We start from the raw sequence: 14,899 nt of genomic DNA, 5'->3' as shown, positions 1-14,899 counted from the left end.
CAACTCCCAGCATGCCCGGACAGCCAAAGGATGTCCGGGCATGCTGGGAGTTGTAGTTTTGCAACAGCTGGAGGCTCCCTTCTTGGGAAACACTGACACAGACAGTGATTACAGCTCCCAGCAGGGTGTGTGCGGGTGTGTCTCCTGAGACTTCCAGCAGAGCAGAGCCAAGCAGAGATTTCCAACAAGCCTTCCCCAGGTTTGTGGCAGATTCCTGGGGAAGAAGCTCCTGCAATGGAGCCTCGTGGCTCCACTCCCCGTTCCAGGCTGGCGGGAAGTGGAGTGAAAACTTCGACAGCCATTGTTCCGGCCGGGAGAAGATCGGGCAGAGTCTGCAGCAATGCAGGCTCTGCTACCCAGGCTACAGATGCCAGCCAGAGATCCACTGGTGGAAGAAAGGCAAGGAAAAGCAGTGTGGAGATGTGGTCGGAGAGTGGGCCCGGCGAGTCCAGTTCCACGTACTGCTCCCGCATGGCCGCAAGGTTTGCGGAGTACGAGCAGCGCAGCAAGGAGCTGAGGATGGCCAGAGAGGATCTGCGTGCGACCCAGAGTCTGATGAGTACCGGATCCAGAAAGAGCAAGCCAGAACTGAAGAAGAGGATAACATCGCTGAAAGGCGAGATTGTGAGGCTGGAGGCGAGGAGAGCGGAGATACTGGAGGGGAGCGGTCTCTTCAAGGAGAAGCTGATCAACAGCAATCGGTTTGCCGCCACGAAATCCCCAGGTAAGGTGGAGGTGGATGATGGGGAGAGTAGTGGCGGCGAAGATAGTGAGGATGGTGGTGAAGAGGAGAAGATGGAGGAAAGTGTGGGAGTTGTAGCTACTCCAGGTGACACCCAGACCCAGGACAGCTACATTGAGGCTGGACAGGTGGCACTTCCGCCAAGCGAGAGTGAGGAGGATGACGTGGAGGGTGAGGCTGGGGGTCTGCTGAGGGCAATTGTGATGCAGGAGTCCCCAGCCCACCTCCAGAATTTCACCTTTGGGGACGAGGAGTGTGAAGATGTGGTGGTCAAGCAGAGGTCCAAGAAAAGGAAGACAAAGGAGACGGTACAATATGTATTTGTCCCCTTCCAGCAGTCTGGGCCAGCTGCAAAGCTGGTTCAGGCTGCGGGCTCCCCCAAACTGCCAGACCCCGTTCCTGTGGTGGAGCGGGGCCAGCACGGGGAGTACAGTAAGGCGTCAGGAAAGGCTAAGGGCGCAATAGTTGTGAAGCCCACCCATCCTGTCGGTAGGGAAGGGCAGGATGGGCACATGCCGGGCAGCTCTGACACTGCAGGACCGCCCCAGGGTGGCAGGGGGCGTGTCCAAGTGCCAGGGGCAAGTTACGCTGCCGTGTGCTCGGGGGGCGGTTCCCCGAGTACTGTGGGCACTACTGGCGCCGCGGGGCACTCCCCTGTGAGGGGGGGGAGTGTCCGGGCGCCAGAGAGCGTTGTGTCTGTGTGCTCGGGGGGCGGTCCCCCGAGTACAGTGTGTTCTGCGGGCACTGCAGGGCACTCCCCTGTGAGGGGGGGGAGTGTCCCGGTGTCGGGATCAGTGTCCGGCAATGGCGCCGTGGGAGGAGCTGGGGTGCGCTCGGTGGGGCAGCCCCAGACTCAGGAGGCACCATTGATCATTCAGAAGGAGGAGCCATCATCAGCAGCAGCAGCAGCCAAGCCGGAAATTAAGCCAGTGGTACTACAAATCCCAGCCAGCCCAGAATCAGTTAGGCAGGGTATGAGTGAGAATGCTGAGTGTAGTAGTGTTGTGGATGAGAGGAGTGTCAGTGGAGTGAATGTTGGTGGGAGTAGTGGTATGAATGGGAAAAAGGATGATGTGAGTGGTGGTGTGAGTGGTGGTGTGAATGGTGGTTCTGGGTCTGGGTCTGGGTCTGGCCCGGCTGCCCCCCCGGCAGTGACTGCTCCTAGGAGCTATGCTAATGTCGCTGCCGGGGGTCCAGGGGGGTCCCCGTCTCCGTCCGTCCCCGGGGGTTACTTGCAACAGCGCCTCCTGGAGGCTCTGCGTAGGGGAGACAGGTCGATCCAGGTAGAGGGAAGGGGTGAGGTCGACCTGCCTTTCTGGATAGAGAGGCACGGTTTGGGGGCTTTCCGAGAGCAGAATGGGGAGGTGGTCTGGTCCCTCCCGACAACCGGGCAGGACAATAACCGCAGGAATGTGGTCCGTCTGATTTGGAGGGGTGAGGATGCGTGCCCACCTCGCGCTAAAGTGGTTGAGCTCCTCCTCCAGATGGAATTCAGGGCGAGTGACATCTTTGCCCTGATCCACCCCTACGGTACGTCCGAGTTTGACGTCAGTTTCGTTCGGCCAGAGGGTCTCGAACTCTTCTGGTCAAACTACGAGGTGGCGAAGAACGAGCCCGGCTGGCGGGATTTTGCCGTAAAGGCAATTTCCCGTCAGAACTCGGTCAAGAAGGTGACCGTTTTGACCCGTAACGAGTCACTTTCTTGTTACGACATCATGACCTGGCTCGGTCGGTATGGGGATGTGACGGACATGCCCAAGAAAAACATTGATGAGCACGGGATCTGGTCCGGGGCCTGGACGTTTTCCGTCAAACTCAGGCGTTCAGGGAGTACGGTTGCCCACATTCCGTCAGCCGCCTTCCTTGGACGTGACAGGATCCAGGTCTTCTACCAGGGGCAGCCTAAGGTCTGTCACAGGTGCGGTAGCCCCACCCATTTTAGCGCAGCTTGTACTGTACAGGTCTGTGCTTTGTGTGGTGGGGTGGGTCATCTGGCCGCATCCTGTAGGCAGATCCGCTGCCATCTGTGTGGTGTCCTCGGGCACCCTTTCAGCCGTTGTCCTAGCGCCTTCGCCCGTGCGGCGGCCGCTCCGGCTGGGGAGAGCTGTGAAGTTGCCTCGGCTGGAGAGGGTACGAGCAGGGATGGGGGCGCACCAGGGCTAGTGAGGAAGAAGGGCCCCGCCAAACTAAGGCGGGAGGAAAATCGGAGGAGGAGTAGGGAGCAGGAGAGTGCCCAAGTGACGGGGGTAGCTCCGGCCCCTGCTCCTGAAGCTGGCCCTGAAATGACTGAAGCCCTGGAGGAGGACGTGCTGGATGAGGAGGTCAGGAGACTGGGCGAAGAGGAAGGCAATATGGCCGACTCTTCCGATTCCTCCCACTATGAAAGTGTGGATGAGGAGAGTGTAGAGAAGGCCAAAAAGAAAGACAAGGGCAAAAGGAAAGGGAGAAAGAAGAGGTCCAAGCCCTCTCTCCCTCGTACTGCGGGCCGGGTCCAAAGCAGAAGCCTGACTGCCCCCCCTCTGGTTGACCTGTCAAACCGGTACCTCGTCCTTGATAACATCTCCTCCCCCTCCTTGGAGGGGGAAGGTGAGGGCGAGGTGCCTAGGGAGAGAGAGCCTCTGGGGGGAACTGGGCCCTGTCCTGTTGAGGCACCTTCCTCAGAGGGCAGGGCTAGACCGGGGTCGGACGGAGACGGGGACCATATGGACCAGAGTGAGTCCAAAAAAAGGGGTAAAAGCGGTCCTGCCCTTTCTTCTTCTTCTGGGGATGAGGGCACGAAGAAGAAGGGGAAGAAGAAATAAAGGTGAGGCCATCTAACTTAATCACCCATGATGGCGGCACTCACCCCATTGACGCTGGCATCCATTAACTGTGCCAGCATAAAGTCTGATACGGCTAGATTCGCAGCCTTTGATTTTCTCGGCCGTGTTGAAGCCGACATTTTGTATCTGCAAGAGACCAGGTTGTCAGATTCAGCCTCCCTGGTAAAAGCCAGAAGAGAGTGGAGGTGCGGTCCCTCCCACTGGTCTCTTGCGGCTGAGCCGTATAGTGGGGTGGCGGTCCTTTTTACCGCTCCGGTTGAATGCCGACGGGTTATTGAGTTAGAAATGGGGAGGTGCCTGATCTTAGATGTCCTCATGAAGGGGCAAGAGCTCCGGCTCATTAACATCTACGCCCCACAAACCAAGTGGGGCCGCAAAGATCTCTTTATGAGGATTAAGCCCTTCCTTTTTACTAGGCGGCAAGTGATTTTTGGAGGGGACTTCAATAATGTCACGAGGTCCCAAGATAGGAGAGGTTCCAATGGTCCGCTGGCTTACGATAGCGTGGCCCTCAATAATATAGTTAGGGAAGCTCGCCTAGAGGACGCCCACATCCGGAGCCCCTCAGGCCACGTGGGTTTCACCTATCATCGAGGTAGCTGCAGGTCTAGGATAGACAGGTTTTATTTAAAGGAGGAAGCCGTCTCTTCCACAGTGTCCGTGGTTGAGGTGGAATTCTCCGATCACTGTATGATTTTGTTTTCCTTGAATGTTTCAGAGACCCCCCGGATGGGTAAAGGTTATTGGAAGCTGAATTCGTCCCTCCTAGAGGAAGCGGAGATAAGACAGTCCTTTGAGGACTTTCTTCAGAGTCAGGTACCTTTACTGGACTTTTGTAGTAGTAAGTCAGAGTGGTGGGAGATATTCAAGAAGCGGGTTGCGGGGTTCTTCCGCCAGCTCTCGAGCCTCAGGTCCCTGAATAGGTACCGCCTGTATCGGGGTCTGAGGAGGAAACTCGAGCTCCTTGTCTCGACTGGAGGTAGCCGAGAGGATATCTCCAGAGTGAAATCCTTGCTGATGGGGTGTCAGTACGATAGGCACGCATCTTTGGTTTTTGAGAGGGATTACGGGAGGTACCGCTCGCCCGACCCTTACAAGAACTGTAAGATGTCAGTGAGTAGTAAAGTGGTCTCAGGACTGATTGATAGTACGGGATCTCTGAATCGGTCCAGATCAGGGATCCTGGAGGTCGTCAGATCCTTCTACTCGCACCTCTTGGGAAGGAAGGATCTAGATCGAGACGGGATGTCGGCTTTCCTGGCTGAAACTATTCCTGAGCCAGGGGTAGACACCTCTCTTGATGTTTTGGCAGAAGAAATCAGGGAAGAGGAAGTGAGACTGGCGATCGAGGGGCTCGCCCCCAAGAAGTCGCCAGGTCCGGATGGCTTAACATCCGAGTGGTACAGGACCTTTAAGGATACTTTAGCTCCCCTCTTGACTGAGGTATTCAATGAGTGTCTCTCCTCGGGCACTCTACCAAAGTCAATGAGGAGGTCAGCCCTGATTCTTCTGTCAAAGGGTAAAGATCCTAGCCGGATTGAGAATTGGAGGCCCATAGCTCTTCTCAATACGGACAGGAAGCTTCTGGCCAAGATACTGTTTAATCGGTTGGTGAAATTTGCACCCCGGCTCCTTTCGGGAGCTCAGCACTGCTCTGTTCCGGGCCGAAGCACCTTAAGTGCTGTCCTCAGTGTCAGGGAGGCAGTGGAGCGGAGTAGTGCGGGTCTCTGGAAGGGGTACATGCTGTCCTTGGATCAGGCCAAAGCATTTGATCGGGTGAACCACGAGTACCTCTGGTCCGTCCTCCTGAGATATGGCTTACCGAGTACTTTTGTGAATTGGCTTGTCACCTTATATGCAGGGGCAGAGAGTTTCCCGCTGGTGAACGGTTGGTCTGGCCGCTCTTTTGAGGTGGGGTCCGGAGTCCGTCAGGGTTGTCCTTTGAGCCCGCTGTTATACGTGTTCGCAATCGATCCCTTCGTCCGGAGGGTAGATTGTGGGCCGTTGGCGGGAGTCGGGATGACTCTGGCGGAGCCGGATGTCGCCCAGAGAGTAGTGGCGTACGCTGATGATGTCACTATTTTCGTCTCCTCACGGGAGGAGGTCGATGTGGTGATGTCAGAGGTGGACCGCTACTCGGAGGCATCCGGGTCCAAGATCAACCGGGATAAGTGTGAAAGTCTCTGGCTGGGAGGGGGAGATCCCACGTTTGATCTCCCTGACACCCTTCCAGGGCTCCAAGAGTCAGCAAAAATTCTGGGCATCACATTCGGCCAGTATGATTATCCCACCAAAAACTGGGACGGTAAGCTCCAGGATGCCACTCAGAGGGTGAACCAGTGGAAGGGTTGGTCTGTGACCCTCAGGGAAAGGGTACACCTGATCAAATCGTACCTGCTCCCCTTGTTTATCTATCTGGGCAGTGTATGTATCTTACCAGAGGCTTACTACACTAGGGTCTACAGCCTGTTTTTCCAACTGTTATGGGGGAACAGGTTGAACCTAGTCAAGAGGGAGGTTACGTACCGCACGAGGAGACTAGGGGGTTTATCTATGGTAAACCCCGTGGTGTTCTTAACGAACACCTTCTTGAAAGCCAACATTGCTAACCTCTGGAAAGAGAGGGCTCCTCCGTGGGTACTCTCCTGCAAGGAGTGGTTTCGGCCTTTCTTCCAGGAATGGGAGACAGGAGGGCAAGTGAAGGACCTCCGTACGCCCCATGGATATCTTCCGGCTTACGCTACCCCGACTCTGAAGGCGATACGTCGGTGGGGTCTGAGAGTGTGGGAGATCAGGACCCAGTCGAGGCAGTTCCTTGACAAACGGGTTCTGTTGACCCACTTCCAGAAGCCTCTGGCGCTCAGGGACTGCCCAGGTCGGGATCTGAGGGAGGGGTTGTATCTTTTAAACATGAAAAGGATCCCCCAGAAGTTTTGGGACTTGGCCTGGCGCTGCTTTCAGGGGAAGCTATGTGTAAAGGACAACCTGAAGTACAGGAACTCTGATGACCGGGGATGTCCCCGAGAAGAGTGCGGGGACACGCTGGAAAGCATGGACCATTTCCTGCTTCATTGTCCCTTTAACATAGGGGTCTACAACAGGGTGGGCGCTTCCATCGGCTGGAGTCAACTTGCCGGCCTTGCCTATCCGGAGTGGGCTTATGGGGCATTCAGGAACCTGGGTGGCCGAGATCGGGGCACTTTATTCTTAGTCAGTTTAGTGGTTAGGTACTACACGTGGAACGCACGGTGCTTAGTGTCGACCCAACAGAAAATCCTCTCCGAGGTGGAGGTCTGTAGGAACATCACCGGTGACCTCGGGAAGATCAGGTCTCTGGAGTATGGCAGTCTTGGTACCAGTAGGGCATCTCTCCTGTGGAGAGGTTTCTCATTTCACGTGCCCTAGGTACTAAACCTTTTGGGTAGAGTACCTTTTATTTTTGGTTAGGGGCAGTGTTATAGGGGTAGAGATAGGGTGAGGGCAGGGTCAGATTTATTGTAGGGATAGAATTAGGGAGAATTGTAGGGGGAGTTAGGGAAAGAGTATAAAATGATTTATGTATCAGGTCTGCCATCCTTCTCCCTGGTGGTGGGCTGATGCATGTGCACATTAGCTTTTTGTTTTGTTTTCAATTTACATGGTATGAAGGGCTTACAGGCAACCAAACTTGGGCCTAAAGGGGGTGGTGGTTCAGAATGTATAAGTTTGTATATAAGTTGGTTGGGAGGAGTGTTAGGTGGGGAGGGTGTATTTGTGGGTGGTGGTTTTGTGGTGTTTTGGGGTCCTGACATGGGTCAGTTAAGGACTGGACTTTGAGAACTGTATGGACGGTATGGACGGTATGGACTCTGACCCATGTACAGGAGGGGTGGTGTGGGTGAGGGGACAGTTTTAGTGTAGGTGTTTTCCGTTGTTTTCTGTAGTATATTTTTGTGTATTTTCAGTAAGTTTTGTATATATTGTGTTTTGTATATATTGGGTTTTGTATTTATATTGTTTTATATTATATAGTGTATAGTGCAGTCGGGCCAGTAGTTAAGTCGTGTCATATGTGTTTATGTGTATGTATATGTGTGCGTTTATGTGTATATGCATGTGTATGTGTATATATATATATATATATATATATATATATATATATGTGTATATATATATATATATATATGTATGCATATGTATGTGTATGTGTATGCTTGCGTATATGCATGTATACATGTTTGTGTATAAAATTTTATATTTTATTTTTTCCTCCTTGGGGGGGCTGCTCCCCTCCGGTGTCTCTGTTCTCCTCGCCTCCGGCTTCGCGGTCTCGCTTTTCGGCGGTGTTGTCCTTTTCTTCGGTTGTGGCTTGCTCTTTTTGGGTCCGGCTCTCGCCGGTTTCTGGGCCGCGCGCGGATCCTCTCTGGCCGTCCTCGGCTCCTTGCCGTGCTGGGCGTGCTTCGCGGGCCTTGCGGCCGTGCGGGGGCGGTGCGTGGGGCTGGGCTCTTTGGGCCCTCTCTCCGGCCGCGTCTCCGCGCTGCTTTTCCCTGCCCTTCTTTCACCGGTGGATCTCTGGCTGTGAGGCAGAGTGTTATTTATTAGCAAGTTGTGCTGAAATTTTTTATTTTTTTATTTTTTTTCCCCCTGGGTAAGGGTCATTTTTGAGTTACAGCCAAGTTGTGCTACCTTTATGTTCCTTTTCTTTTGTTTTATAGCCAAGTCGTGCTTATTTTATGTTTTATATATTTTTATAAGCCAAGTTGGGCTATTTTTATGTTCTTTTTGGAATGCGTGTTTGAGTGTGATATTTCGTTTTTTGGTATGTGAAAAAAGTAAAAGTATATTTTAGTAAATTTGGGCTGGCCGGTTAGGCAGATTTTGTTTTTGTAATTTTATTTATGTTATGTTTGTTATAGCTGGTTAAGCTTGTTTTTGTTTTATGTTTTGTATCAGATTTGTTTTTCATTTTTATAATAAAAAGAGTTACAGCTCCCAGGAGATCTTTTTTACTTTTATGTGTAAGGATTTGCTTTATCTATATTAGTTATCTACTTATTTTTCTTTAATTCTCACTTTTTTCTTATTTTTGGATGATATTTTGAGGCTTCAGAACCAATTACCAGGTTTCCATAGAGTTATGGTCTCAACATACAATGGTTTCAACATACAATAGTCGTCCTGGAACCAATTGATAATGTAACTTGAGGGATCACTGTAGTAGAAGATTTTATCAGCAAAATCTCCCAAACCCTCTTCTGCTCTTGAATGACTGCTCTAGCTTGTCCTGTGACACGGGAATCCGCTAGATCCGTCATGTGGGTGATCGGATTTGTCAGCAGTTTTGGGCAGTGGACTCTAAATTGCTGATTTCCTTATTCATTTGCAATAGAGAATCTGACTCATTCATGGGATGCTTGACAATATATACTGTGTGTATAATATATATTCTGTTTTTAGGATGTCAGAAACTAGATAAAATTGTTTCTTTCTTTTGCAGGCTGTCAAGGAGTTCAAGTAGAAGAAATTTGGAGTTTAGATCAAGATCACTTTGAAGATCTTCAGTAAGCTCAGTTTTATTAGCTTTTATTTTGTTCAGAAGACTAATACATAATAAAGTTGTGCAGGCTCATAAGTGCATACTTTAAAGGTAATCTTTCATCACTATATAATATGCTCAGAACTACAGATGGGGAGATAAAGCAAATGATACCTGTCTCTTTGCTGATGGCTGTTTGCAAATTTATAAAATCATGTATTTCTTCTAAGCTCAAGGGACATAGAGGCCATGCTGAGCTGCAGCATGCCTGCCTTTTCCCTCCCCTCCCTACATGATTGATGTACAGAGCTCGCTGCTTGAATCCAAGCAGGGAAGGGTGGGGAAGATGGGAAGCATGCATGTTGCAGCTCACCACGTCCTCTTCCACTTGAGCTTAGAAGAAAAACATAAATGTATAACTTTGCAAACAGCCATCAGCTGAGACCGGTATCAGCTGTCCATGTCTGCAGCTCTGAGCATGATATAGAGCTGACAGATTCACTATAAAGATTCACTTTGAAGGGGTTCTCTGCCCCTAGACAGCTTATTCCCTATCCAAAGGATAGGGGGTAGGATGTTTGATCGTGGAGGTCCTGCCACTGGGACTCCCGGTGATCTCCCTTCAGCACCCAGCATTCGTTTACAGTGTTTCTCCGAAAATAAGCCTGGGTCTTATATTAATTTTAGTCCCAAAAAAACGCACTAGGGCTTATTTTCAGGGTAGGGCTTATTTTATTTATGGGGGCTGCAGGAGTGTGGAGGATGGGGGGCTGTGGGAAGATGGGGGCTGTAGCAGTGTGGAGGATGCCCCCGCCTGCTAAGCAACAGAAGGAGGTCCCGCTTCAGCTTCCGTACAGTATTGTAGGATAGATAGATATGGCAGTGTTTTCCAACCAGGGTGCCTCCAGCTGTGGCCAAACTACAACTCCCAGCATGCCCGGACAGCCAAAGGCTGTCCGGGCATGCTGGGAGTTGTAGTTTGGCCACAGCTGCAGGCACCCTGGTTGGAAAACACTGAGATATGGGACCAGCCAAAGGAGGGCGGGCGGGGGTTGGGGGGTTGTGTCTGCGGGCATTACATGTGGCCACGGTCCACCAGTTGATTACCCCTGGCCTAGGTCTTATTTTCGGTGTTGCAGCCCACCCTGAAAATACTGCTAGGGCTTACTTTCGGGGTAGGGTTTATTTTTGGGAAAACACTGTAGAACGCCGGCTGCGGCACCGGAGGCTGGTGATGTCACGACCACGTTTGCTCCGTTCATCGGATGACTGCTGTGCAGCAGCAGAGATCGTGGGGGGTCCTTTGGATAAGGAATAAGATGTCTAGGGGCGGAGTACCCCTTTAAGTGCTAAAGCGTATTTCTACTGGAGAAAAATACATTTACTTTACAGATCCTTCCCCCTAATTGACTTACATAAAGTTATCAGTATCTGCTATGATAAAGAGATTGCTTTCAGATGCCTGGAGAATGCTATTAACTACAATGTATAGAGCTTACTTTAAAATGTGCAGGAGGGATTGCTGAATAGGGTTGCTTATCAGTGGATCATATTGTTTATGCTGCAGCGTACAGATATTTTAAAGTGTAAATATAGATAGTAATGTACACTGCTCAAAAAAATAAAGGGAACACTGAGATAACGCATCCTAGATCTGAATGAATGAACTAATCGTATGAAATACTTTCGTCTTTACATAGTTGAATGCGCTGACAACAAAATCACACAAAAATGATCAATGGAAATCAAATTTATCAACCCATGGAGGTCTGGATATGGAGTCACACTCAAAATCAAAGTGGAAAACCACACTACAGGCTGATCCAACTTTATGTAATGTCCTTAAAACAAGTCACAATGAGGCTCCGTAGTGTGTGTGTGGCCTCCACGTGCCCGTATGACCCCCCTACAATGCCTGGGCATGCTCCTGATGAGGTGGCGGATGGTCTCCTGAGGGATGTCCTCCCAGACCTGGACTAAAGCATCCGCCAACTCCTGGACAGTCTGTGGTGCAATGTGGTGTTGGTGGATGGAGCGAGACATGATTCCTAGATGTGCTCAATCGGATTCAGGTCTGGGGAACGGGCGGGCCAGTCCATAGCATCAATGTCTTCCTCTTGCAGGAACTGCTGACACACTCCAGCCACATGAGGTCTAGCATTGTCTTGTATTAGGAGGAACCCAAGGCCAACCGCACCAGCATATGGTCTCACAAGGGGTCTGAGGATCTCATCTCGGTACCTAATGGCAGTCAGGCTACCTCTGGCAAGCACATGGGGGGCTGTGTGGCCCCGCAAAGAAATGCCACCCCACATCATTACTGACCCACCGCCAAACCGGTCACGCTGGAGGATGTTGCAGGCAACAGAACGTTCTCCACGGCGTCTCCAGACTCTGTCACGTCTGTCACATGTGCTCAGTGTGAACCTGCTTTCATCTGTGAAGAGCACGGGGCACCAGTGGGGAATTTGCCAATCTTGATGCCAAACGTTCTGCACAGTGTTGGGCTGTAAATACAACCCCCACCTGTGGACGTCGGGCCCTCATACCACCCTCATGGAGTCTGTGTCTGACCGTTTGAGTGGACACATGCACATTTGTGGCCTGCTGGAGGTCATTTTGCAGTGCTCCTCCTAATGGAGAAGATTATATAAATATATATATATATGTGTGTGTGTGTATATGTGTGTGTATATATATATATATGTATATATATATATATATATATATATATATATATATATATATATATATATATATATATCATCACATCACATTCTATAAATTTGGGTTTTCCAAACGGTGTTTCCAGCTGTTGCAAAACTACAACTCCCAGCATGCCCGGACAGCCAGCTGTCCGGGCATGCTGGGAGTTGTAGTTTTGCATCAACTGGAGACACCCTTTTTGGAAAAAACCCTGCTATAAATGAAGATTTAGAGTATTCACACTTGGTGCTTCATGTTGGCATGATCTTCATTTAAGAACACCCCCCCAGGTGTATACCACATTAATACTCCAGATATATAATAGGATGATTGTGGGGTTGAACAGATTCATTCACTGATAGGAAACCATGAACACCCCGAGACATGTCTGAGCTGGTGCGCTTAGTTTGCACAGCTGTAAGTCACTTTTCATGAACAATAAAGGTATACAGTAAGTTGCAAGGTAAACTAATGTGTAGTGAACTTTATTTTTTTGTGTCTGTCTTTTATGTTGGGCTGAAAACCCAACGGGTTCTTGCCATAGTATCTAATAGTTTCCTGCTCTCTACCATTCAAATGAAGCAGCGTTCAGAGGACGTGAGGCCTATACAGAGAAACACAAACCTATGTGCATAATGTCTACTAATATATTCCTGGGTGGGGCAGGTTTATTAACACTTTATATCAAGTGATATCAGGAACTGGTTATGGGACTATCATGGGACTAGCTGACCCCAACCAACCATGAGATGGGACTCTCCAGATGAATACCTTCATTTCAGGTGCTCTATAGCAGTGTTTCCCAAGCAGTGTGCCTACAGCTGTTGCAAGTGTTTCCCAACTAATATGCCTATAGCTGTTGCAAAACTACACCTCCCACATGAGCATACTGGGAGTGGTACAGGGCGGGCCATTTATATGGATACACCTTAATAAAATGGGAATGGTTGGTGATATTAACCTCCTGTTTGTGGCACATTAGTATATGTGAGGGGGGGGGGGGGGACTTTTCAAGATTGGTGGTGACCATGGCGGCCATTTTGAATCCAACTTTTGTTTTTTCAATAGGAAGAGGGTCATGTGACACATCAAACTTATTGGGAACTTCACAAGAAAAACAATGATGTGCTTGGTTTTAATGTAACTTTATTCTTTCATGAGACTGATAGCAACACCGCAGGAGAAATGCTAGCACAGGCTTCCAGTATCCGTATACACTGCTATATACTACTATATACACCGCAGGAGAAATGTTAGCACAGGCTTCCAGTATCCGTATACACTGCTATAAACTACTATATACACCGCAGGAGAAATGTTAGCACAGGCTTCCAGTATCCGTATACACTGCTATAAACTGCTATATACACCGCAGGAGAAATGTTAGCACAGGCTTCCAGTATCCGTATACACTGCTATATACTACTATATACACCGCAGGAGAAATGTTAGCACAGGCTTCCAGTATCCGTATACACTGCTATATACTACTATATACACCGCAGGAGAAATGCTAGCACAGGCTTCCAGTATCCGTATACACTGCTATATACTACTATATACACCGCAGGAGAAATGCTAGCACAGGCTTCCAGTATCCGTATACACTGCTATATACTACTATATACACCGCAGGAGAAATGCTAGCACAGGCTTCCAGTATCCGTATACACTGCTATATACTACTATATACACCGCAGGAGAAATGCTAGCACAGGCTTCCAGTATCCGTATACACTGCTATATACTACTATATATACCGCAGGAGAAATGCTAGCACAGGCTTCCAGTATCCGTATACACTGCTATATACTACTATATACACCGCAGGAGAAACGCTAGCACAGGCTTCCAGTATCCGTATACACTGCTATATACTACTATATACACCGCAGGAGAAATGCTAGCACAGGCTTCCAGTATCCGTATACACTGCTATATACTACTATATACACCGCAGGAGAAATGCTAGCACAGGCTTCCAGTATCCGTATACACTGCTATATACTACTATATACACCGCAGGAGAAATGCTAGCACAGGCTTCCAGTATCCGTATACACTGCTATATACTACTATATACACCACAGGAGAAATGCTAGCACAGGCTTTCAGTATCCGCATACACTGCTATATACACCGCAGGAGAAATGCTAGCACAGGCTTTCAGTATCCGCATACACTTCTATATACTACTATATACACTGCAGGAGAAATGCTAGCACAGGCTTCCAGTATCCGCATACACTGCTATACACTGCTATATACACCGCAGGAGAAATGCTAGCACAGGCTTCCAGTATCCGTATACACTGCTATATACTACTATATACACCGCAGGAGAAATGCTAGCACAGGCTTCCAGTATCCGTATACACTGCTATATACTACTATATACACCGCAGGAGAAATGCTAGCACAGGCTTCCAGTATCAGTATACACTGCTATATACTACTATATACACCGCAGGAGAAATGCTAGCACAGGCTTCCAGTATCTGTATACACTGCTATATACTACTATATACACCGCAGGAGAAATGCTAGCACAGGCTTCTAGTATCTGTAGTTTCAGGTGCTGCACATCTCGTATCTTCACAGCATAGACAATTGCCTTCAGATGACCCCAAAGATAAAAGTCTAAGGGGGTCAGATCGCGAGACTTTGGGGGCCATTCAACTGGCCCACGACGACCAATCCACTTTCCAGGAAACTGTTCATCTAGGAATGCTCGGACCTGACACCCATAATGTGGTGGTCACCATCTTGCTGGAAAAACTTAGGGAACGTGCAGCTTCAGTGCATAAATAGGGAAACACATCATCATGTAGCAATTTCGCATATCCAGTGGCCTTGAGGTTTCCATTGATGAAGAATGGCCCCACTATCTTTGTACCCCATATACCACATCATACCGTCAATGTTTGTGTTCCCACAGTCTTGGAGGGATCTATCCAATGTGGGTTAGTGTCAGACCAATAGCGGTGGTTTTGTTTGTTAACTTCACCATTCACATAAAAGTTTCCTCATCACTGAACAAAATTTTCTGCGTAAACTCAGTGTCCTGTTCCAATTTTTGTTTTGCCCATTCTGCAGCACCTGAAACTACGGATA

General features: G+C 49.4%; 1 protein-coding gene across 2 annotated transcripts in view; it reads left to right on the top strand.

The window, feature by feature from the left end:
• The window catches only part of UCHL5 (ubiquitin C-terminal hydrolase L5), a 53,560-nt gene that overhangs the window by 13,822 nt on the left and 24,839 nt on the right, over positions 1-14,899 (top strand). For both annotated transcript variants that reach the window (XM_056523687.1, XM_056523686.1), the window contains exon 2: positions 9,041-9,104. In XM_056523687.1, the coding sequence (XP_056379662.1) occupies positions 9,041-9,104 (64 nt within the window). The remainder of the gene's footprint in view (positions 1-9,040; positions 9,105-14,899) is intronic.

The sequence above is a fragment of the Hyla sarda genome, chromosome 6 (genome assembly GCF_029499605.1).
Source record: "Hyla sarda isolate aHylSar1 chromosome 6, aHylSar1.hap1, whole genome shotgun sequence".
Lineage (NCBI taxonomy): Eukaryota > Metazoa > Chordata > Amphibia > Anura > Hylidae > Hyla > Hyla sarda.
Note: the sequence above shows the minus strand (reverse complement) of the source record. Positions and strands in the feature narration are given on the sequence as shown.